The sequence below is a fragment of the Mustela nivalis genome (genome assembly GCF_964662115.1).
Source record: "Mustela nivalis genome assembly, chromosome: 3".
NCBI classification, from domain to species: domain Eukaryota; kingdom Metazoa; phylum Chordata; class Mammalia; order Carnivora; family Mustelidae; genus Mustela; species Mustela nivalis.
In genome coordinates this window covers 43,800,397-43,826,207 of record NC_139022.1, presented here as the reverse complement: position 1 = coordinate 43,826,207, position 25,811 = coordinate 43,800,397, and the positions used below count along the sequence as shown (strand labels likewise).

At 46.9% G+C, this 25,811-nt stretch overlaps 1 protein-coding gene across 1 annotated transcript; it reads left to right on the top strand.

Moving 5' to 3' along the window:
- The first annotated feature begins 3,601 nt into the window (after positions 1-3,601).
- Positions 3,602-19,420, top strand: PPIC (peptidylprolyl isomerase C). Its single transcript, XM_082724441.1, has 5 exons — positions 3,602-3,916; positions 10,992-11,105; positions 11,820-11,913; positions 14,413-14,597; positions 18,756-19,420. Exons 1-5 carry the CDS (start codon positions 3,800-3,802, stop codon positions 18,882-18,884), a joined length of 639 nt encoding a protein of 212 aa, XP_082580567.1. The 5' UTR covers positions 3,602-3,799; the 3' UTR covers positions 18,885-19,420.
- The last annotated feature ends 6,391 nt before the right edge of the window (positions 19,421-25,811 follow it).

The window sequence follows — 25,811 nt, the reverse complement described above, 5'->3', positions numbered from 1 at the left end:
ATAACCAAGTGCCACAAACTGGACAGCTCAAAACAGAAATTTATTATCTCACGATTCTGGAGGCTACAAGGGTGAAATCGAGGCATTGGCAGGGCTCCCTTCTCTCTGAAGGGCTTAGGGGTGGAACCTTCCTTACCTCTTCCCAGCTTCTGGTGGCTGCCAATGATCCCTGGTATCCCTTGGCTTATAGATGCATCCCTCCAATTTCTGTCTCTGCCTTCACATGGTGATTTGCTCTGTGTATGTCTTTATCTCACCTCTTTTTATAAGAACACCAGTCACAGTCATCTTGGAGTAGGGTATACCATGCTCTGGTATAATTTCATCATAACTCATTACATCTGCAAAGAACTTATTTCCAACTACAATCACATTCACAGACTCTGGGGGTTAAGACTTCAGCAAATCTTGTTGGGGAACACAACTCACAAAACAATGACTCCCCCAACTGTTACCTCCTTTGGTGCTGGGGGTCTTAGCCAATGCAATTAGGCAAGAAAAAGAAATGAAAGATACAAAGATGAGAAAGGAAAAAATAAAACTCTCATGAATGATACAGCTGTCTATGCAGAAAATCCTAAATAATTCACAGATAAATGATTCAAATTTGTAAGTTTAACAACGTTGGTCTATTCAAAATCAATAGATTTTGATGTACAAAATTAATTTTACCACAATAGTAACAAACAAGAGAATAAATGCTTAAAAAGGTGTAATTTATGGGGCACCTGGGTGGCTCAGCGGGTTAAGCCTCTGCTTTCAGCTCAGGTCATGATCCTGGGGTCCTGGGATCCAGCCTTGCATCAGGCTCTCTGCTTAGTGGGGAGCCTGCTTCCTGCCCCCCTCTCTGCCTGCCTCTCTGCCTGCTTGTGATCTCTCTCTGTCAAATAAATTAATAAAATCTTTTTTAAAAGGTGTAATTTACAATAATACACACACACACACACACACACACACACACACACACACAACCCACCTAAATACCTTGAAGTCAATCTAGCAAAATATGTATAAGACTTTTAAGAAGACAAGGATAAAATCTTATTGAAATTAAAGAAGACCTAAGTGAATGGAGGAATATGTCACGCTCATGAATTGGAATAGTACATATGTGCTAAGTGTTTAAAAAATGATTTATGGATACAAGGCAATCCTCATCAAAATCCCAGCTTACAGAAACTGACACGCTGATTCTCAAGATTATATGGACAAGGAAAGGGTCAAGAAGAGCCAGAATCTGCTAAGCAAAGTAACAGTACTTGCATTACTAAATATGAAGACTTACTATCAAGCTATTTTCATTAAGACAATGTGGGACTGGGGGAGTCTGGGTGGCTCAGTGGGTTGAGCCGCTGCCTTTGACTCAGGTCATGATCTCAGGGTCCTGGAATCAAGCCCCGAATCAGGATCTTTGCACAGTGGGGAGCCTGCTTCCCGCCCCCCTCTCTGCCTGCCTCTCTGCCTGCTTGTGATCTCTCTCTGTCAAATAAATAAATAAAATCTTTAAAAAAAAAAAAAAAGACAATGTGGGACTGGCACAAAGTATGATGACAAAGATGTCAGTGGGACAGAAGAGACAGCCCACAAACAGATCCAGGTATGTAGGGGCCCTTGTACCCATGATAGAAATGTCATTATGGAGCCATCAGTAAAGAAGAGACTTCCTAATAAATTGTGCTGGGATAGATGGCCATCCTCCTAAAAGCTGAATTTGTCCCCTACCTTCTGATATTTACCAAAACAGCTATGTACAAAAACATAGATGCACTGCACAAGCATACATTTGAGCAAAAGAATATAGTCTGCAAAATTCCATCTCTAGGAAGTTAAAAAACTAAACCACAATGTGAGAAGTCAGGATTATGGTTAATTTGGGGAAAAGAAAATGTTAGTAATTGGGAGTGGATACAAGAGGATTTTTCAGGGAATTCTTGAATATTCATTTCTTTGGGGGTGTGGTTTTAGCTGTTCTTGCTTTGTGATAATTCATTGATTTACATCCTGTGCACCTTTACTTGTATTAATCTTCCCAATAAAGTGATTTTTTAAAAGTACGTAGACAGACCCATTCATTCACTGAACAAATATGTACTGAGAAATCACTATATAATAGACATTGTACTAGATCTGGCTCATCAGCAGTCATACAAATGGGTATGTGCCCTGCTCTGGTGGTGCTTACATTCTGGTAACACAGGCAAATAAAAACCATTACAGTAATTAATACAGAAAAATATATACCATCACTTAGTGGGATAAGTGCTTTCATACCCTTGGATTGCTACAAAAGGATGACTCTTTTTTTTCCCCTCATACATATATATGTATATGTAGTAGAGAAGACTCTTTCTTTATTGGGTGTGGTAGGTTATAAAGAAAGCTTTTAGATCTTTCAGGGAACTGAATTATCAAAGTAGTTTGGGTGTGTTCTACCCATTCCTCCAAAGTGGCAGTCATGCCTTTTATATATAAGAAATGGTTCTGGGGCGCCTGGGTGGCTCAGTCAGTTGGGCAAGTTCCTTTGGCTCACATCATGATCTTGGGGTCCTGGGATTGAGCCCTGCCTGGGGTTCCCTGCTCAGCAAGGAATCTGCTTCTACCTCTTCTCTGCCCCTCCCCCCACTCATTCTCTCTCTCACTCTCTCAAATAAATAAAATCTTTTTAAAAAAAAAGTTCCAGTGTAATATTTAGATCTACACTTACATGCAGGAATCCTATCTGCTTACCCAAGGAAAATCTTGGCTTGAAGGTCATGGCAGCCACTCAGAAAACCAAGAGAATACTATTATTAATTTGTAGTTAATTTTGGAGCTATGACTCTAAAATTAAAAAGTTTTAAGTCCAAATTCGGAAAGCACTGAGTTTTAAAATAACGCTTCCCTGATTATAAAATACTTACATGTTCGATATAGAACAACCTGGGAAATCAGAAAATTACAAAGAAAGCAAAAACCCATAATTCTATCACGACAGCTACTGTGAATGTTTTGGTACCTTTCTCTCCATTTAAAAAAAGGCTTTATATACACTTCTTCACAGTTGAGATCAGAATTTCCATATGATTTTGCAGCCTGAGTTTTCCATTAAAAAGTACGAGCTTTCCCCCATATCATTAGTCTTCCTAAACCCAGTTCATAAGTTTGTAAAAAACTGTATCTCCAACTTGAATCATCTCATGGGTCATTCATTGCATGTAATCGAGTCAGCCCATCCAGGGGTTCCAAAGCACTGATAGGCATCGAAAACTTTAGGCTGAAGTCTTTGATGAGCTAACTAAGGTCTCCCAAGAACCTGACAGGTGCGGCGGGGGCTCCTCCAAGGGCAGCTGTGGTCACGGACACCAACCGGTCTGCAGAGCCTCTGACTGAGCAGCGCACAATTTGCCAGGAGGACTTGGAGCGCGGAGAGTCCTGAACTTTCCGCCAGGTTTAACACGCGTCTACGCGGTACATTGAGGGAGATGCCCCGCGCTCACCCTGCAGCTCCACGGCGCCTAGGGTCCGTGCCTCTCTGGGGCACCGCGCGGAAGCAGAGCTGGCTCGCTGCGGCCCCCGGCGTCCTGCGCCCGGGCCGCTGGAGCGTCCGTCAGCAGCGCGTCGCGCCCAGTCCCCAGCCGCTCCCGGGGCTGAACTTGGGAGGAGCGCGCCCCAGGTTCCCGCCCTGCCCCGACCGCCTCATCCTAGCCCCCCCACCTCCCCAAACCCGGAGCGCGCAGGCGCAGCGGCCGGGGAAGTCCAGCCACCGGTCCCGGAGGCTGCGGTGGCGCGGGAGCCGCTGCAGCCGCTGCCGGCGCTCGCCATGGGCCCGGGTCCCCAGCTGCTGCTACCTCTCGCGCTTTGCGTGGGGCTCGGCGCGCTCGTGACTTCTGCGGGGGCCTCGGGCGTCAGCAGGCGAGGCCCCACCGTGACGGCCAAGGTAACTGATTGGCGGGCAGCAAACTTGCCCTCGCGCGGGCCAGGGGGCCGGGGGGAGCTTTGGGGACTGGGTCCTCGGAGTCCGCGGCGGCGAGGAGGGGACTTCCCGGGAGCCGGGGATGCGAGGCGGCCGCGGGGCTCAGTGCGAGGGCTCGGGGACAGCCCTGTCCGGGGCGACTTGGGGGCGCTAGGCCCAGCAGTTTGAACTTAGTCTCCGGGGCGGCGGTCCGACGTGACCTGCCCTGGGAGCTGCGGGAAGCTTCCGGAACCACCGGGCTCTCTCTCCAGGAAGGAGGCGGCCCGAGTACTTCCTTTTGCGTGGCGAGGACTGTGGAATAGAAGCAGGAAGAATGCAGGCGCGGGGCGGGGGGGGGGGGGGGTCGGAGGTGGCGAAGAGACGAGCTCTGAGCCGCGGGGGTGCAGTGGGAGACGGCCACCGCTGTCACCCAGCCTGGAGGAGCCCGCTGGGGTGGGGGGCGTCCGGGCAAATTAGGAGACTTGCTTTCGCGGGAGTCTGTCCCCTCAGCCCGGGGGTGGGGGGTGCGCCTTTAGCCTTTGACTGTTTCACTCAGAGTTTGCATCCTGAGCTTGGGAAGCTGCTAGCACCCACAGCCTTTTCATCTCTAGAGGGGATTGGGCGGGGGTTGGGGGGGGGGATTGATGGGGGCGGGGATCTGCCTTGGACTGTCTCTCCAAGCACCACCGTGCTTTTTTCAGCATATTTACCCAGGCTAGAAGATAATGGAGGGTGTGGGGAGAGACAGAGCAAGGGAGGGAGGGAGGGAAGGGAATGATTTGGTGCCCTTGATCACTACTTGTAGAAAAAACCACCGGCAGCAGCAGTGTCTTGGAATCTGGGAGGAGGGGCAGCTGCAAGTTGTTTTAATAGTCAGTCGGGTGTTTGCCAGTGGGAATGATACTGTTGAACAAGAAGTAGACTGCTTAAGTCCTCTCCCACAGATCCCACCTGGGGTGTGGGTAGGGGAGAATGAGGTTCGTGGGGAGAGGGAGATCCCCCAAACATCTGATGTAGCCTAAGAATGAACAGAAAGGCCATACCATGCTGCAGTCTCTGTGTGCGTGAAAGGCGGAAACCTAGCCCCACTGTTGTGAGCACTGATTCTCAGCCCTGCCCCTTGATATTTGAGGTGTATCCATTTTTGAGAAATGGCTTGTCCAAGAGCCATAGAGCTGAAAGGGTGGGGGAGAGGGAGTCTTTCAGTCTGCAGATACAGTTTGGGTCTTTCGGGATACAACCGTAAAGGTAACGTTCATAAAATGAGGAAGAAAATATAGTAGTCCCCTCCTGTCTGCAGGGGCCAAGTTCTAAGAGCCCCAGTGGATACTGAAACCCATACACTGTGTTTTGTCCTATACATAACATATATATTAAATAAAGGGAACGTTTAATATATAAATTAGGCACAGAAAGAGATTAATAATAATAACTGATAATAAAATAGGACAGTTATAACAATACATGGTAAGAAGTTACGCAGATGCTGTTATTCTCGAAACATCTTAAGGGCACTCACCTTTCCTCTTGCGATGCCGGGAGATGATAAAGTGTCTACCTGATGAGATGAAGTAAGGTGACCTGACTGCGATAGGCATTCCAAGCTGTTCCGCTCCTCCTCCTCTTCTGACCACAGCTCACAGGGCTGAGGGGAATAACTGAACCTTGGGGAAAATGGAAACCTCGAGTAAGGGGGCGGGGACTATTGTAAACCCTTTAATAGACCTGGTGATACTAAAAAATACCTGGAGGATAAGAGAAATCAGCCTGGCAAGCACTTGGGATGCAAAGGGAGTTGTATGTGCAAAGGCCCCGTGCCAGGAAAGCCATCAGAGTTCAGAGGACAGAGAGAGGGGGGCAGGCTTCCACCCAGGGGTGAGGGGAGTGTCTTGAGACAAGGCGGGAAGGGTCAGCAGCAGGAAAATCGTGTAGGGTCTTGGAGTCCACAGTTAGGAGCAGGTTTTGAGGCAGTTTAATCTTCTAATTTGAGGTCTTAGTCTAAGTGCAGTTAGCTCCTGGGGTTTTAAGCATGGGATTGACATCTCATATATGCTTTTAAACAGAGACTGTGGTCGCTCCACGGACAGTGAAATGGGAGGTCATTCAGGCTCCATGTCAGAGTCCATATGGCCATGGCGTGGATTTGGGTGCTAACCGTGGAAATGGGGAGCAAAGGGGAGGGATGTGAAATAGATGTTTTGGAATGCAACTAATAAGACTTGCTGATGGTTTAGATGGGGGGTAGGGGAAATGAAGTAGAATTGCCAGATAAAATATAAGGTTCCCAGTGAGGTGTGAATTTCAGATAAACATGAATCATTTCTTACCATAAGTCTGTCATTTGCAGAGTTTGGGAACAGACTTCACCAGGGAAGCTTTTTAAACCTACCCAGTGCAGAGACCCAGCCTAGATCAAGTCAGTCACGATCTGTGAGTCACCCAGGCTGGGAATGTCTAGGAGGGGTGCCAAGAGAAAGCTGCTGGAGGGGAGGTTGGAGCATCTCTGCCCCTCGGCTAGGGTGCTGTCATTCAGCAAATTTTCCTGTACTCTGCTCTCAGAATTAGTAATGTATCTCCCTTCCCTTCCTACCAAATTTATCATGAAGTTTTTTTCTTTTTTAAGATTTTTATTTATTTATTTGACAGAGAGAGAGATCACAAACAGGGGTATAGGCAGAGGGAGAAGCAAACTCTCTGCTGAGCAGGGAGCCAGGTGCTGGGCTCGATCTGAGGACCGCAAGATTGTGACCAGAGCTGAAGGCAGACAGCTTAACCAACTGAGCCACCCAGGCGCCTCTATCATGAAGTTCTAAAAGCTAATTGTGTAGGCGAGTCTTCTACAGATTCGGCCCTGTCAAGTGACTTTTTCAGTGGACTTTTTAAAACAACTCAATATATGGGAAAAGAGAAACATTAAACATTATTTCCCCAAGGAATGCCTGGGTGACTCAGTTGGTTAAACGTCTGCCTTCAGATCAGATCAGGATCCCAGGACCCTGGGATCGAGCCCTACATTGGGCTCCCCGCTCATCGAGGAAGCCTGGTTCTGCCTCTGCCTCTGCCCTGCCACTCCCTTTGCTTGTGCTTCCTCTCTTTCTGTCAAATAAATAAATATATATATTTTTAAATTTAAAAAATAATTTCCCTGAGTTCGCAAAAGTAGATAAACTGGCCATCGCTCTAGTGTTTTCCCCAACGGTCCTTTGTTTTCCCTCTGACTTCATTTAAAAACTAGGAATCTGGAGTAAGAGAGGGGCGAGGCACTGCCCCCCCTTCAGTGGCACTCACCAGCACCCCCCTCTGCTGCCTGCCCAGCCCTGGAGCCTCTGGTCCACGCTCCAGCCCCCTGGTCTCAAAGTCCCCGGAACAGACATCTGCCAACCTGTACTTCTGAGCAGACGCTAGAGGTTCTACGCAAGATCAGGCACCTAGGTGAGAGAGAATAGTGCTGTCTTTCCAGCTGCACACATGCCTGACCCAACTTGCTGGCACTTTCCTAGAGCATGGCCTGGTGCCCTTGGGGCAGGTGATTTAATGTGTGAAGCTCCATTTCCTTCTCTATTAGTGGAAACATAGATAATATCTACCTACTGGGGTTTTTGTGTGTTTGTTTTGCATATTAGATGTGATAAAGCAGGTAAAGTGCTTAGCCAAGATTTCTGAGGTCCATTGTTAGTGTTATTTATGTGACCTTATTAATGCAGCCCTGAAACAGGTGAGGAACAGAAGCTCAGAGCTGAATTAAGTTGCCCAAGGACCCATGGCCAGTTAGCAGTGGAGCAGGGTGGTTGGCTCTTGTCCTTGGCATCTACCCTAGTTGCTCTGGAAGTGGAAGCAGGATTAACCCTTCCGGGGTTAGGATCAGGCTCTGTGAGTGCCTCTTTCCTGTTCCCTCTTGTCTCTTGTCTCTACCTCCCGTGACCCATCATTTTCAAAGGACCTTCCAAAGGCAGCCCTCAAGGGGAAAACAGAAATGACTTGAGCTTGCTCCTGAAGTACAGTGTGGAATCCAGTTACCACCTCTGCCAGGAAGCCCACCCTGATCTCCACAGATAATTATCACTAATTATCACAGATAATTATAACCCATGACATTTCATCAGTACTTATCTTGTTATAAAACCAGATTGTCCATTATATTATAGCTACTTACATATGTGTTTTCTGGGGGACTATAACGTCCATGTGGCCAGGGGCTTTGCAGCCTCACTCTGTGTCCAGAACAGGGCCTGTCCCCTAGGGCACGCACGCAGTCAGAGATGATCTCAGGGTGACACGGTGCAGAGGGAGAGTGTTTGCCTGGCAGCCATCTTGGGTCCCCTGCTCCCTATACTGAGGTAGTTTGCCCTGCTTCTCACGTCCCCTCTCACGGGGCGTTGAAGTACTCACCATTTTTTGAGTACCTGCTTGAACGACGACGCTGTGCCAGGCACCTGGGATCTAAAAACACCATTTCGACCCCTTAGAGGATTCCCTGCCTGGACTGCAAGCGCCATATGCAGGATAAATGACAGGACTGCAGGGTTGGCTTGCACTCTCCCAGTTTCGGCAGAGCTCCCTGAGACCCCACAGGGGGTCTTCCCTCCCTCCTCCTCCTCCTCCTCCTCCAGTTTCTTCTCCGTTATCCCAGTGCCTCTCTCCCCTGTCCTTAAGTCCCCTCAGCCACACACCCCACCACAGGCCCTAGGACTTCCTCCTTGAACTGGTCTCAGGGCTCCCAGATCCTCCTTCCCTCCAACACGAGTAATATTCCCCCAAGTCTTCTGGGGCCCTGTTCTTTCCCCGCTCTCTGCTGCCCAGCAAAAAAAAAAACCCAGGTCTCCTAGCCAGCAGCCTTCCTCCGCCTTCTGGAACTGGTCAGAATCTCCCTTCCCTGGGAATTGCAGTCGGAAGGCACAAAGAGCCCATTTCCTGCCCTGGTGTTTGGTCTCTAGAAGGAACTCTGCCCCCGTGGGGCTCAGGCCCATTCTTGTCCCTGGAGGCCTCTCCCTGGCCTCCAGGCCTGCTTCCCATCGCACCTTCTCCGTGGGGGATGCCTTCCCTCAGCTCTCATCCCTCTGGGCCCGGGAGCCAGCGTTCGTGTGTACTTGGTGACAGAGAAGATGTGATGTTATCATTTCCACCGGACTCAGGGAGAACCCTGCTGTATTTTCGTGCTGCCAGTCACAACGTGGAAGGACCCTGCAGTTTGGAGAAAAATCTTCTTAGCAAGTGTGCAAGGCCGCACGTCAGAACAGCAGATTTTTTTTTTTTTTTTTAAAGATTTTATTTATTTATTTGACAGAGAGAAATCACAAGTAGGTAGAGAGGCAGGCAGAGAGAGAGAGAGGAAGAAGCAGGCTCCCTGCTGAGCAGAGATTCCCGATGCGGGACTCGATCCCAGGACCCTGAGATCATGACCTGTGCCGAAGGCAGAGGCTTAACCACTGAGCCACCCAGGCGCCCCAGAACAGCAGATTTTTATTGAAGAGTTTTGCTGGGTGACAGACACTTTTCCTTCACCTTCTCCGGCTTGCTCTCCCACGTTTTATGCTCCTTGCTGCCCAGACACCCACAGGCTTTATTTTCTCTTCTGTACGTTACAAGTCTGGCAGGCCTTTCTAGGGTCTTGTATGGCATTCCTTTAAGATGAGGACCCTAATTCTTCTCCCGGGGCTGCCTCGTCCTTGCCTGTGCCCGAGTTTACTCCTGGGCTTGGAAATCCTTTTGGAGAAGGTGCTTCTCTTTGACACCAGGGCTGGTGACCCCGGTCCCGGCGTGTCAGGGCTGGGGCCTGTCCTAGATCCATGTCCAACTGTCGTCCTCAAGTGCACAGGCTCATCTCAAGGGCGTGGTCTTTGTTACAGTCTATAAAGTCCTCCTGTATAAATAATAATACAGTTGCGGCTGCCGTGGCCACGGGAAAATTCTAAAATGCCACACGGAGCACTACATATCACATCAGCCCGTGACAGACGTGCTGACGTATTGGCAGAAGCCCTTGTCTTGCACCAAAGCTTGACAGTCTTTACTTCACGATTTTTCTAAACTGCGAGACATCTTTTCTCTTTGACAACCCTTCTTATATTTTTTAGAGCCATCTCTCAAAGGTCTCTCTCTCTCTTTTATTTTTAACGCATTCGAACAGTAAATTGCTTCATATAATCTAAGCCCGCTAATAGAATGCCCTTCGACTCCGTCGCCTTTTCAAGCATCCCGTTGGCGTCACCCTAACACGGTGATTGGTGAAGCACTACGGGTATCATTTCATTTGGATGAAACAGGTTTTCAACATTTGTTTCAGGGAAGGGAACCGATGGGGTTCACGTGCGTGCAACGTGACTGATGCACTCTCGTGGGGACGTGCTTTCTTTCATCTGCCCTGACATGTTGTGCCACAAAGAGAACCCAGCATCCCCGTGGGACTTTGGGGGCATGAGGACTAAGCTGGGTGTCTGAGTGTGCAGGGCCGATGGCCCTGTTGGGGCTCGGGACAAGCCTGGGGACCAGGAGCGTGACAAGAGTCCGAAGTGAGTGGCAGGCCTTTCAGAGGTCTGGCCGTGCGTTTTGATGTCTTGCAGTTCCCTTGACGGCAGGTGTCTGCTGAGCACTCCCCGGGAATCGGGCACTGGTCGAAGTTACAAAAAAATAAATCTGGATGGTTAGACTATTTCTCTTCTTATGTGTTGTTCTCTCCTGCCAAGATCAAAAACATCACCCATCAGAAGAGCGCAAGGCTGGGAAAGGGGAGGGGACCGCAGGGCTGCCGGGACCGTGGGGTTCTCAGAGACCTCACCGGCGGACTCGGGACAGTGCTGAGTCAGTCTGCAAACCCAGGGCCTCGTGCGGTGCTTGGCCGAGAGGGGGGTGCTCATGAAATGTTGGCAGGATGAACGTTTTTGGTTTTTTTTTTTTTTTTGGCAGATGGAATGCAGCCACACTGGTGATTGGAGATGAATCTAGAGCTTCTTTGTCCGCTGCTGGCGGAGGCGGGAAGGGCTTTCACATGGGGACGCATTCTCAGACTGTACCTTTCTCTTCCCGTTGTAACCCTCTGCTCCGCCGTTCCCTCACAACGCAGGTCTTCTTCGATGTGAGGATTGGAGACAAAGATGTCGGCAGAATCGTGATTGGCCTCTTCGGCAAGGTTGTGCCCAAGACTGTGGAAAATTTTGTCGCGCTCGCAACAGGGGAGGTCAGTGTCAGTCTGGCTTCCCTTAAATGCGCCCAGGAGGGGGGGGTCTTCCTTCTTCTTCTTTTTTTTTTCCATTTATTTATTTGACAGAGAGACAGAGATATCGCAAGCAGGCAGAGAGGCAGGCAGAGAGAGAGGGGAAGCAGGCTCCCTGCTGAGCAGAGAGCCCCATGTGGAGCTCGATCCCAGGACCCTGAGATCATGACCTGAGCCAAAGATAGAGGCTTAACCCCCTGAGCCACCCAGGCGCCCCGGGGTCTTCTTTCTTTTAAGCCCAGCATAAAGTTGTCTGCTGGGAAAATGGGCGTGGATTGAGCAGGTCCGGTGAACCCGAGACATTCTTACAATATTTTACTTTATTTTCCTACAAAATCTTACTCTTCTGGTGCTCGGTGTCCTTGGGGCCCTAGAAATCCAGGGGAAGCAGTTACCACGTGAGAATACAGATGGGCACTCTTTTGACTTATTGACCTTAATACCCTACTTCCACGGTTGATTCATTTCTTTGTTTTGGGTCCTTCGATGTGTTTCTACGTACATCATCACAGGGACCTAATTCTACAGAGAGTTTGTGTCATTTTCTCATTGGGTCACGTCCCGATAAACAGCGGGGTTCCGTGCTCACTACGGCAGTTCATGTACTAAAAACGGTGGGGTTCACCTTGCAGTACAGGTTCTATCTACTTGTATATTCACCTGACGTAATCTCTTTAGAAAGGATACGGCTATAAAGGAAGCAAATTTCATCGCGTCATCAAAGATTTCATGATTCAAGGAGGAGACTTCACGAGTGGGGACGGCACCGGTGGTAATCATGTCTTTTATATTTCTCCTTTCTCTATACCACACTGAAACCCAAGATCAAGTCTGTGCATTTATCCCCCTGAACTGAATTCCCAGACATAAGAAATGAACTGCTCACGACCACCAAACTAATCTTCAGAAGGACAGGGTTTGGCAGGGGGGCCTCAGCTCCTCAAATCTAGTCACACGTACAAACGAGTGAGGCCCCCTTCACGGGAAACAGTAGTGCTCTGGCTCGTTAGCTTTCCATAGTGGAGATACATTCATCCAGGAGATGGCTCTGCAGTTACTAACATGCTAGACTCCCAGTAGGCAGCAGTCGAGAAAGGGGCCCACAAGGGAAGGAAAGGTCGAATGAGAAAGCCTGCACACGCTGGTGTGGGGGAGGGGAGCAGCCGGCCCCAGATACGGATGTGGTGCAGGAGGGCTGGGGGCAGCACAACTGAAGGGAGAGACCAGAGTTGAGGTGGTGGGGTTGCAGGGGGATTTACCCCCCCCCATTTTTTTTTTCAAATTCTTTTACTTTGTTGTCGGCTTTTCCAATAATAAGTAATCAATGAGTTGTCCATATTACATTTTTTTTAAAGATTTTATTTATTTGACAGAGAGAGAGAGATCACAAGTAGGCAGACAGAGAGAGAGGGGGAAACAGGCTCCCTGCTAAGCAGAGAGCCCGATGCGGGGCTCGATCCTGGGACCCTGAGATCATGACCTGAGCCAGAGGCAGAGACTTAACCCACTGAGCTACCCAGGCACCCCATATTATATGTTTTTATAAGCCAAGATAGAGGGCTGTGAAGCACAAATAATTAAATTTATGGACTGTCACATACACCAGAGCTGATTGTTCCTCCCTGGGGACTGCACGTACCCAAGCTCTCTGGGCTCAGAACTGTCATAAGTCGTTTTCCTGAACGCCCATAATAGAGCTAGCTACATTAGGATGTAAATTTACTTCAGATTTAAGATTTTTAATTCAGCAAATACGTGTTCTGATGGGTACGAAATGGCTAACTTTTTGGAGAAACCCTTAGGCCCACTTTTCATGCACTACTGCTAATTTTAGGTTGATTACAATGATTTCTTTATAAGAAAATGGCTACCGTTAAACCCTTAGATTTGCCAGGGTCTTCGGGAGCATTACTTTTAGTCCTTACAAAAATGTAAGGGTTCAGGGATGGAGAATGGAGCAGAGAAACACATTCGGAAACACACTGGGTCAGCGGGCTGGGGGGGGGAAGATGCGCAGGAGAGCAGTCCTCCCTCCCTTGCTGGTGCAGAGCTGGAAGAGTGTGCAGCTCCCTGTAGCAATGCCCTTGAAACTGGTGTCCCACTCTCCCATCCTGGAGCCCTGCAGGAACAGCTGAGCTTCACTGTGTCCTCTTTCCTGACTCGTCTCTCTCTCTTTGCCTTCCCTGCCGTGGGTGTGCGTGTGCACGCACCCATGTGGAAGTGGGCGGACATAGGTCTTGAGTCGAAATTCTCTTGAGTTTTGGAGGAAAGACCTTTTGGATCACTTACATTTGGCCTAGACCTCTCCATGAGCAGAGCTTTCCTTCCAGGCCACTGACCAATCAGCTCTAAATTGCCTGCCTTGGATAGGCACTTCTGGTCCATGCAGCCAAGCCAGGATCTCGAGGTTGGCAGCCAGTGGAGGTAGAGCCCTGCAGAAAAGGAGGAGGTGGGCATGACATGCAATCAAGGTGTTGGAGGATAGAGCAGACACTTCTCATGGTGTGTACTCTTCTCTTAGGGGAGAAACGGGTTCTGCCCTCCTTGCTGCTGGGCTGGAGCTCAGTCCCCATGGCTGCTTCCAGTTCTTCCGCTCAAGGTCAGATCACTGGGTGCTCCCGTTTGACACCCCTTCCATAGCCTGGTGAGCCTGGAAGGCGTTGTGCCTCATTACGTGCAGGCTGGCTGCCATTGCTCCAGCACGGGAGCGGGCAAGAGCCACCACTGGAGGGTCAGGATGTCACGTGAGCGCCGGGTTCTGCTATGCAGTTTTCAAGCTGTGTAACCTCTGTTTCTTCATTTCAAGTGGGATTGAGAAGACCTGTTCCGTAGGGTCGTGAGGATTAGTGGAGGGTGTATATCAAGTGCTGATTGTGCCAGGGTTGGGTGCTGAAGCCGGAGCGACCACATGAAGGCTCAGGACAGACATGGTGCCAGTAAGATAGCCCAGGTTTCCACAGGTGTCATCCTGCCCTTCCTTCTCATTTCAGAGCGAAATCGTTGACTTGCTTGTTTGGGGTCTTGCTTTGAGGTCAGAGGATGGTGCCATCTTTAAGGTTTTTGTGTGTTTATCTGGGTCTCTGATGCCCTGATTCCCAAAGGAGTGAATTCTACCACTTCCTTTGTTTCTCCTTATGCTTAACCATCTTTTCCCATCCCCATGTCCCCAGTTCTATTAAAACCTTATGGTTCCCTTTGAAGAATTTGCTTTCATATAACATCTGGTGATTCTCCTCTTTTTTTTTTCTTTTTTTAATTTTGTCTCACCCAGGTATAAGCATTTATGGTGAGACATTTCCAGATGAGAACTTCAAGCTGAAGCATTATGGCATTGGGTGGGTAAGCATGGCCAATGCTGGACCTGATACCAACGGCTCTCAGTTCTTCATCACCTTGACCAAGCCCACCTGGCTGGATGGCAAACATGTGGTATTTGGAAAAGTCCTTGATGGAATGGTAATGTGATAGGTTATTATGCCCCATTCAGAGCTTTATATTTACAGCGAGAGTACTTTCAGTGATTTATTTGAATCTTAAAATGTGCTTGTTAGAGATCCATCATTCCATGCTGACTTGCCTCTTTAAAGGTGAATTGCATGTGGTATTTTAACTGTGAGGCGTACCGGGGCAGAAGATGGAGCCTTGACGTGGAAAAATTGAGGGCTTCCTTTATCTCGCTACTTGATATAAATGGAAACTCTTTTTTAACATAACCAAGTAAAACCCGGGTCCCCTACGTGCATATATTAGGTTTTATGCCACCTGAAAAAGGAAGGAAATCCCGTCACATGGTACAACATGGATGAACCTTGAATATGTTGAGTAAAATAAGCCAGTCACAAAAGACCATACGATTCCACTTTTAAAAGGTATCTAAAGGAGTCAGATACATGTAAAATGAGGTAGAATGGTGGTTGCCAGGGGCCGGCAGGGAGGAAGAAATGGGGAGTGTTCTCTGGGCACAGAGCTGCACTTCTGCAAGAGGAAAAAAGTTCTGCAGAAGCGTTGCACATAATGGGAATAATAGTTGCACAGTATAATGGGAATATACTTAAGACTATGGCACCGTACACTTTGAAATAGATAAGGTGGTGCATTTTATGTTAGGTTCTTTTACCACGGTTGAAAACAAAATATTTTTAAAAATCCCTTGAACACCACATGGTTCTGTGCAGAAACAAGTCCCCTCCAAAGACATAGTCAGTAGAGTGGTGACAGTTGCTAAAGGGAATTTAAATTCCTGCAGGCATAACCTGTCTCAAAGAGTATCTCAAGGGTCCAGTTCATAATCCAGAGAAACACTTCTTAAAAATCCTCATTCTCCTCCACTCCCAACAGTTTTCCTCCTTAGCATCTGCTCACAGAATCTCTCCCAGCTCCTAAACTAGAAGATGGAAGGTCTGCCCAACCCAATCCTGGACCACTCCGGAACACCCCCCATCCTCTTCCATATTTGATTTGGTTTCATTTTCTTTTGTTTTCCTTTCTTTTTTTGAAAAGTGGTTTTATTTATTTATTTGAGGGAGAGAGAGGCAGAGAGAAACAGAGAGTGAGTGAGCATGAGCAGAGGGAGAGGGAGAAGCAGGCTTGCTGCTGAGCAAGGAGCCTAATGTGGGGCTCGATCCCAGGACCCTGAGATCACAACCTGAGCTGAAGGCAGACGGTTAACCAACGGAGCCACCCAGGCGCCCGATTTTGTATCATTTTCATGTGAGCTGTTCTGTCTGTTCCATCCAAATGCAAGTGAACCAAGCTCACTTGTGACAATTCTTCCACAGCTTCTACCTCCATCCTGATTCTACCCATTGAAAAGCCAGGAACTGAGTTGACCCATTAAGAACCTCTCTCACAAGGCAAGGAAGTGTTCAGCCTGAGCCGCCAAAGATAGGGTTCTCATTGGCAAGAGGGACGAGAGAGAAAGAGAGCAGATACATATCACTTCATAGATCACTGTCCATCCTATCACAATAAAGGACAGACCTATATTCTCACGAGCCATAACTTCCTTTGAGGCACCTACTTATTTTATTTATTTTAAAGATTTCATTTATGTATTTGACAGAGAGAGAGCACGCAAGTAGGGGAGCAGCAGGCAGAGGGAGACAGAGAAGCAGACTCCTTGCTGAGCAGGGAGCCTGACGTGGGGCTCAGTCCCAAGACCCTGGAATCATGACCTGAGCTGAAGGCAGATGGTTAACAGACTGAGCCACCTAGGCACCCCTCAAGGCATCTATTCTCACACAGTAATGAATGCCAGCACCCCTCAAGTCTCACACAGAATGATGCCCTTGAAGGGAGCTAAATGTCCATATGCCTGTGCTCCACCAGTTTGCGTTTTTGATCGGTGAGCCTAACCAGGGTTTAAAAAATTTTAAATGTGGGGTGCCTGGGTGGCTCAGTGGGTTAAAGCCCCTGCCTTCGGCTCAGGTCATGATCCCAGAGTCCTGAGATCGAGCCCCACATCGGGCTCTCTGCTCCGCAGGGAGCCTGCTTCCTCCTCTCTGCCTGCCTCTCTGCCTACTTGTGATCTCTATCTGTCAAATAAATAAATAAAATCTTAAAAAAAAAATTTAAATGTAATGAAGTTCAAACATTCACGCATATATTTGCATATATGCATACATGTGAATATATCATACTAACGTGTAAGAGAAATGAAGAGTGCAAGTGTTATGCTGTCTTCCGGTCACAGTTTTTCTTCTCGCTCTCTAGATCCTCTGTCTTCACGCCCTACCCGACTGTACCAACTTCCTTCCACCCGTTGGGGTGCGTCCTGGGAGACCCGCTGCCTGGTCTTAGAGGAACAGTCCTTAACATGTTAGGAGTCCTAGACTTCTTTGAGATAGTAATGAAAACTATAGGTTTTCTCTCCAGGCGGAAAAAAAAAAAATTCTGTATGTGTATGTGTGTGTTTTTTACCATTTCAAGGAATCTTCAGAATCTCCTGAATTCTAACCCAGAGATCATCTGGCTTGCTTTGTGAATGCTACACTTTTCTTTTTTTCTTTTCTTTTCTTTTTTTTTTTTACGATTTTATTTATTTATTTGACAGACAGAGACCACAAGTAGGCAGAGAGAGAGAAGGAAGAAGCAAGCTCCCTGTTGAGCTGAGACCCTGATGCAGGGCTCAATCCCAGGACCCTGGGATCATGACCTGAGCCGAAGGCAGAGGCTTTAACCCACTGAGTCACCCAGGTGCCCTAAGCTACACTTTTCTTGAGCTCCCCTCAGACTCACAGAATCACAGTGTCCACAGGTGGCCCCACAAATAAGCATTTTTAAAAACTGTGGGAAAATATACATAGAAATTTCTATTTTAACTCTAAATGAGCATTTTTTAAAATGTTCCACAAGTCATCAGATGGGAAGCCACTGCTTGAGGCAGACGTGTGTACACATGTTTGCATAGACACAATGTTTAGAAATATATATAATTATTATTAGAAGAATGCTGGTCTTTTATCTTAAGTTAACCTAAATTGGCCAGCGACTGGGTTAGGTGGCACCATGTCCAAGGCAGTGAGTTGCTTTGTTGCTGTTTTTGTCTCAGACCCATTTGGGAAGCTGGTCATAAGCCACCGTCCCTGGTCCTGGACCAGTTCTCCCTCTTTCCTTGTGTAGCTCAAGGTGGTTTCCTCAGATGTGTAGCCCTCCAGGGTAGAGAACGGGCCTTCATATCACTGTGGGGTTGGGGTCTCTCACTCCACTTGTTGGGCGTGGGTCAGCTTTAAAATGGGCAAACCTAGGGGTGCCTGGGTGGCTCAGTGGGTTAAAGCCTCTGCCTTCGACTCAGGTCATGATCCTAGGGTCCTGGGATCGAGCCCCGCATCGGACTGTCTGCTCCACGGGGAGCCTGCTTCCCCCACCCTCTCTGCCTGCCTCTCTGCCTACTTGTGATCTTTCTCTGTCAAATAAATAAATAAAATCTTTAAAAAAATAAATAAAATAAAATAAAATGGGCAAACACAGAACTAGGTCCACTTCTAAATCTGCCTTCTGACCCAGTTTCTTATGCCCACACCATTTACAGGGTATTGTTGAAACTAACTCATATTCCATGTTGACTGTTATACTGGGGTAGAAAGTGGGTAGAAATACATTTGATTAGAGCTCTGTGTTTATGAAAATATTATTTTTAGAATGTAAAATGCTAATTTTTAAAAAATTTTATTTATTTGACAGAGAGAGATCACAAGTAGGTGGAGAGGCAGGCAGAGAGAGAGAGGTAGCAGGCTCCCCACTGAGCAGAGTGTCCGATGCGGGGCTCGATCCCAGGACCCTGGGATCATGACCTGAGCTATAGGCAGAGGCTTAACCGACTGAGCCACCCAGGCGCCCCAGAATATAAAATGCTAATTAAAAGAAGTGAGAAAATACACAAGTATGTTCTTTCAGTAGCCAGGTAGTGGGTAAATTTTGTTCTGTTATCTATACATTTCCTGAATATTTTAAGTTTTCCATAGTTGGCTTACATGATTTTTGTACCATACCAACAACAACAACAGCCACAAACCCGGTTTTCTACCTGGGCTTTCAGACTGGGCACTGATTTCACCTGCGACCGTCATAGTTGCTGGCGAGATGTGAACCCAGAATCTGCTTTTCTCTTCCCAGACTGTGGTCCACTCCATAGAACTTCAGGCAACTGATGGGCACGACCGTCCGCTCACCGACTGCTCCATCGTCAACAGCGGCAAGATAGACGTGAAGACCCCCTTTGTGGTTGAGATCTCTGACTGGTGATACAACGGGCGGAAAACAAGAAACACTGTGGCAGGGATGTGTGTGTGTGCGCATGCACATGTGTGTCTTTTGAGTTTCCAAAGTTACTGTTTGGCTCTGTTTTCTTACCTCTGTGTTTCACTCCCAATCACAGAAAAGTTCAAAACATCAACCACTCAGAGATTAGTTTGCATGAATTTTGGTAAATCACTTGTGTTTAGGGACATGGCACTTCAAAGACCTCGCCCCTTCCTCCAACGGTGCTGTTTTTAAACTAGAAAACTTTGTATTGTCTGTTTTTGTTTGGAGAACACAGTCATTATCTTGCTGAATTAATTGTAATCCCCAAAGTTGGGGACTCGAATTACATCGAGGATGCTGAAGATTCATCTGAAGAAGGTGGGGACAGTGATGTTTGTTATTTTGTATTCAAACAAAGTCTTTGCAGGTAAAGGGAGATTTGATGAGTGTAATCTGTAATCTGAGATATGTCATAGGGACTTTTACCTGATAAAAGGTGCTTTTGTGTCATATTAAATGCTTTTTATATAGGTCAATTCTCTTTTTGCAAGTCTTTTTTTTTTTAAGTTAAAGTTCTTAAAAAATTTGATGACAAAAATATATGTACTGTAATGCTAGCAATGAACTGATTAGAGAGGGTTCTATAAATCAGAATGCTAACATAACTGGGTAATTTGGGATAGGAAGGCACAGAAATTATATCTAACCATATCCCAAATACCTGAGCAGATTAATTTGCTAATTTTTACTCACTGTAACATTTATACAAAGTTCCCTTGAATCCAGTTGCAACAAAAGGGCTTTTTTTTTTTTTTTTTTACCACAAGGAGCATAAAGATTTGGACTGTACTTAAACTAGATGGGAAAGTAGAACCCCACTGTCTTGCTGTAACATACCTGGCCGGAACAGAGTGCCTAATCTCTGTTCAGTGGGAGTGATATCTTTGAAAACAGCCCCGTTGCTTCTCCTCTAGGACCTGTGGAGTGAGTGAGGACCCCCAGAATTCCATCTCGTCAATAAAAAAAGAAGAAATAAGAAGTAAATAAATTTTGACAACTACCTTTTTTTTTTTTAAGATTTTATTTATTTATTTGACAGAGAGAGAGATCATAAGTAGGAAGCAGGCTCCCTGCTGAGCAGAGACCCCCCCCCCCTGATGTGGGGCTTAATCCCAGGACTCTGAGACCATGACCTGAGGCTCAACCCACTGAGCCACCCAGGTGCCCCGACAACTACCTTTTAAAAAAAAAAATTCCATCTCCATGGGGCACCTGGACGGCTCAGTCAGTTGAGTGTCTGCCTTTGGCTCAGATTATGATCCCAGGGCCCTAGCATTGAGCCCCACATCTGGCTCCCTGCTCAGCAGGGAGTCTGTTTCTCCCTTTGCCCACCCTCCCCGCCACCATGAGCACTCTCTTTCTCTCACTCATTCTCTCAGTTCTTAAAAGGAAAATTCCATTCTTGAGCTGTATTCTAAGAAAACTGTTTTAGCAGGAGATGAGATGAAATGGGCAGTCTCAGTTAATCACTACAACCTTCTTTTTTTTTAAAATATTTTATTTATTTGACATAGATCACAAGTAGGCTGAGAGGCAGGCAGAGACAGAAAGACAAGGAAGCAGGCTCCTGATGAGCAGAGAGCCCGATGCAGGGCTCGATCCCAGGACCCTGAGATCATGACCTGAGCTGAAGGCAGAGGCTTAAACCACTGAGCCACCCAGGAGCCCCTTACTACAACCTTCTTAGCAATTTTTAGCAAACTTTTAGCAAATTTACTGAAGGCCTTAGATACGCCGGGTACCAGTTTTTAATTTTGGAATCTGGCAGGGGACTGTAAGGAAAAGACCTGAGGGAACCTACATTTTAGATGTGGAGACAGAATAAATAAGGGGACAGAAAGCATGCCAAGGGTATGAAGAAGGCATGCCCATGTGTGCCGGGGCGACTGGGAAGGGAATGCTGGGTGAGGGGTCTGGGCAGGCCTCCTGAGGGGCTGAGAGAGTAGAGAACAGGAGCGCGGCACTGTGGGCCTACCTGGCCGAAAGGGAAGCTGAAGTCAGAAGGGTCCTGAGGTGAGAAGGAGTGGGGCCTGAGAGGTCAGAGGACCCAGGCTGAGACTGGACTGTTCTGGGCCTAAGTGCCAGGTTTGAATTCTTCCTTGACGCACAGTACAGTGGGAAGCTATCAGTGTTAAGTTGGGGAAGGGCACGAGTTGGTCCTCATTTAAGAAAGACTGCTTCGGGGGCACCTGGGTGGCTCAGTGGGTTAAGCCTCTGCCTTCAGCTCAGGTCATGATCTCAGGGTCCTGGGATCAAGCCCCACATCGGGCTCTCTGCTCAGTGGGGAGCCTGCTTCCTCCTCTCTCTCTCTGCCTGCCTCTCTGCCTGCTTGTGATCTCTGTCTGTCAAATAATAAATAAAATCTTAAAAAAAAAAAAAGAATCACTACTACTTCTTCTACAAGGAGGATTTTTATAGGGGAGCTAGCATACACATCCAGAAACTCAAAACATTCACATCCTTTGAAGTTCTATTCCTGGGACGTTGCTCTGGAAAGTGAAGTCAAATTGTCATGGGCTTCGCTGTTTGGTCAGTCTAGCATCCAGTCCCCATGGTCTGGGGATGGCCACCCATTTTCTTCAGGCAATCAGAGCATTCCCTTAAGTACTTCTTATTGGTAGGGGACGCAGACCCTATGGATGGGTACATACGTGTACTGGAAAACTCATTAGCTTGCTTGATAATTATTTATTGAGTGCTGGGTAGAGCTGCTAACAGGGGCAGCCATTGTGGTCCCCATGAAGGAAGACAAATGATTCAAACATCTGCCACATGAATATGTAACAGGACATCAGGTAGTAATAGTTTCTAAAGAGAAACAGCAGGGAGAAAGAACAGAGTCAAGAGGTGATCTGGGAAGTCCTGAGTGTAGGCTGAAGGAAGTGAGGGGGCAGTTAGCCACGGGGACATGGAGCGAAGAGTATGTGAGGCCATGGCCCTGGGTGATGGTTGGGCTGGTGGTTTCAAGAAAGATCAGGGTCCAGGTGTGCAGAGCAAGGGTGGTAGGGAAGTGAGGTGGAAGAGGAATGTCCTGAAGGATGTTCTCCTGGGCCTGGTGACTGGCTCAGGGAACGGCATTTGACCTGAATCATGGTAGTGAATCTTAATTGTGGGACTGTCAATGGAAATATTGGGAAGGAGTCGCTATCTTGCTTCTCAGAGGCTGTAAAGGAGCAAGCCTGAGAATGAAACCCTCACAAAGGGAAGCCGATCCAGGAAACAGAAAGCTATATTCCCGAAGACGCCAATGAGCTCCTGAGTCCAGCCATGCCTGAAGCACATCTCTACCCTGAACTCTTTAGCTCTGTAAGCTAAAACATTCCCTTTTTTTCCACTTGAGCCAGGGCAAATTGAATGTTTGTGACTTGGAACTGAAAGTCTTTGTTTAACAGAGCAATACTGAAAAGTTTTATGTACAAAAATGTGAATTGCAGGGACGCCTGGCTGGTTCCGTTGGTAAAGCTTGTGACTGTTGATCTCGGGATCATGAGTTTGAGCCCCATGTTGGGAGTAGAGTTAAAGTTTAAAAAAAAAAAAAAAAGAAAAGATGTGAATTGCAGAATTATTTATGCTAACAAGATACTGAAGCAACCTGAATGTTCCCAAAATGGTTATAAGTCATACATCCCATAATAGACTAGCATGCATTCATTAAGACAAATGATACAAAACTTAGAGCAACATAAGAAAATGGCCCTTTTCAAGAAAAAAGTAGGAATTCTCTGTGCAGCATGATCTCAAGCGGGTAAATACATTCTCACTAGGCAAATGTAGCAAAATATAAATTATCATAAAGCAAATGCAAATGGTGGGATTTTTAAGCTCTTAAGTATATATATAAATACATACACGTACGTATATTTTTGCTTGTTTTGGTCTTCCAATTCTCCTCTAAGGTGCATTTCTTATTAATAATTAGAAGAAAAGTATTTAAAAATGTTTTTAAGGTAACATTGGGAAGAAGTTGGAAACAAAAATGTGTAAGACGCAACAAAGTGCCACAAATCTTAGTGTCAGAAAGCGGACATGTGAGCCGCTGCTCCCCGTGTGCATGGGGACATGGACTTTGGCCATGTAGTTCGGGTTGTTTTGTTTGTTTGGTTTTGCCTTTTTAAATTAGTACGAGCATCATGACCTTCCCCTAGTGACAAAGCAAAAAGGGGTTCATTTTCGAAGTGTGGAAACTCTGAGAGCACTTCGCGCCAGGGAGTAAAACGGCCAGGCTGTGTGTTCTAGCAGATAGCCAATGACCTCAACGACACACCTCCTGCTCAGAGCTGTTTGTGTCTCAAACAGAGAGGGTCACGCCTTAGACCAAAAGTATCCACAAAGTCACAGCTATCAATTACTGCTCTGCAAAAAGCCTATGCTTTCTGCAAAAGTGTTTGAAGCCAACAGTTTGCTCTTTGGGCAATCATGCTGTGAGAAAGACACATAGACGCATGTGCAGAAGCAGAGGAAAATTATCCTGGCCACCACCACCACCGTGCCCCTATTATTAAAATTTGGTCCTGAATCGCTTCAATAAGCAATTGAAAATATTTTGGTATCCTGAGCCCTGAGCTGTTTTATTCCAAGTGCTGTTTAGCAATTCTGGGGATCGTCCAACAAGATAAACTTTAGTAACATTTATTCCTGGGACAGACTGATAATACTTGAAAAAGCATTCATTACTTCATTTCTGATGAGTTTTGGGGTTTTGAGCAGAACTCACCAAACTCCTTTTTTGAAAAGTTCAGCCGTTTTGAGTTACATAAAGACAAAAACATGGCAAGGATTTTATAGCAGGAAAAGGATTTGTTTTTGTTTTTCAACATTCCTATAATTCAGACAGCTGAAGAAATCTTTGATCTGAAAGGCTTGGAAATTCAAAGCCCCCCAAGGCATTTTTTTTTTTTTAATTAAGAAAGAGTAAAAACAGTATTTGTAATGGAAAAATTTTGTGCTCTTAAATACATAAGGGCTTTTACTGAAGTCTGTCCTTCATCTTGTGGACTTGCCATTTCGGCCAAGCATAGGTTTTAGGTGTAATATAACATCACCTGCCTGAAGGTTTGCTGGTGTTACTGATATTCTTGAGTGATGGAAAAGCACTTGGCACTAACACAGAACAACAGTGACGAGTCACAGGAGTCCTGTCTGGAAGAGAGAGAGGAAAAAAAAGGTCCATCTGACAAATACTCAAGCCAAGACCACATGCATCACAAAATCCATACATGGAATTTTCATCCCATCACTAGTTCCCACAGAATGCTCAGGAGTCAGGATTTGGAGCATAGGGAGAGAACCCAACATGCCAATATCCCCCTGACGCCCACTTCTGAGGTTTTCTTAGGAGTCATCTGTTCCCACATCCATTACTTTTTTCAGAGAGGGGGAAGGACTTTCTTCTCCAAGCACACTGGGCATGTAAAGTGCTGTGAAAACTCTGGTCTCCTTCCATCCCAGGTGCTAAGTAGCAGGTCCTGTAATTTGGATAGATACTTCCATTTGAAAACCACAATCTTTACTTCCAACCTGGACACGGAGATGGGTCTGCTCCCTGAGCCTCTTCTGAGCACCGGGAGCCACATAGCGACAGGATATCATGAGGACAGGATTGAGAACCAACCAGCGTGGAGCAAACAGATTCAAGACTTCATTTATCCCCACCAGCTGGGAAGGATAGCTCTCTTACAAAGATCTCAGAACTTCCGAGGTGCTTCCAAACCTTGTACATGCTCTGCCTTGCAAGTCTCCCTCACCTCTTCAGCTCCCCGTGACTCTTCAGGACTCAGTATGAGGCTCCGTCTGTGAGCCTTCACTGGAAACTTCCTCAGCTGGGGTTCTAACTGCTCACTTCTAGATGTCTCCCATCCCCTCTGGGACTGGAGGCTCCTCTAAGGCAAGGATTACATCTTCACTGTAACACCCACCCCTGGTGTTTTAGACATAATTGATGCTCAGTAAGTGTGTTCAGAACCAGTAACCAGAAACAACATGTTATACCATAAGGTACATGGTATTACATGTACCATGTAATACCATGAGGTACTTAAAATCTCCCAGGACTATAAAGATCATTCAACATTGGCATTCATCTTTTGACTCATTCTGCTTTTTCAAAGACTGTTGCCTTTAAAAAAAATACATATCTTCTGAGTTGAGGTTTGAAGGGTAGGGTAGAAGTAGATCGACAAAGATGAGGTGGGCGCCTAGCAGTCAAAGGAAAGGTCCAGGTGGTGGTAAGATTTAAGCGGCAGTGTTAGCTGACTTCCAAGTCATTCCTTGGTTGAGAGCATGGCCGACTATTGGCAGCTGGTGGAGGCTCAGCCTTGAGCCGAGCTGTTTGGGTTCAACCTGAGAGGCGATGAGAAACTACTCTCTCTAGTCGTAAATACTATGGAAGTCGGGTCATCCACCCTAGAAAGGCTCCCCTTTGAACCCTCATCTGTTGGGGGATTCCTGTGGCATGCATGGTGCAGGGGGTGGGGGTGGCCCATGAGAAAAGTGTCTATGATCCCACCACACACCACCTGGAAACTCAGGCAGGTATCGATATCGTGCCCTTGGCCATTAGCGTCACAGGTTTGCTCTCAGGGCTCTGCTCTGCTCCTGGGTACACAGCATCTTACAGACCCTAGTGCAAAAAGTGGGGAAGAATTCAGCTCCCAACTACCACCACAATGGGAACAATCCAGATTAGTTTCCTTCTGCTGGTGGCTCAGTGATGCACCTAGTCTTCTTTTCATGCCTGCTGCAGCTGTAACTCACGAAGGAGGGGTCACTGTGTATGCTCTGGAGAAGAGACCAAGATGGAAAAGGGTTTATCCAAAAACCTGGAGCTCCCTGGGGATAGGGTTTCTGTTCTCATTCAGGCTGCTACAG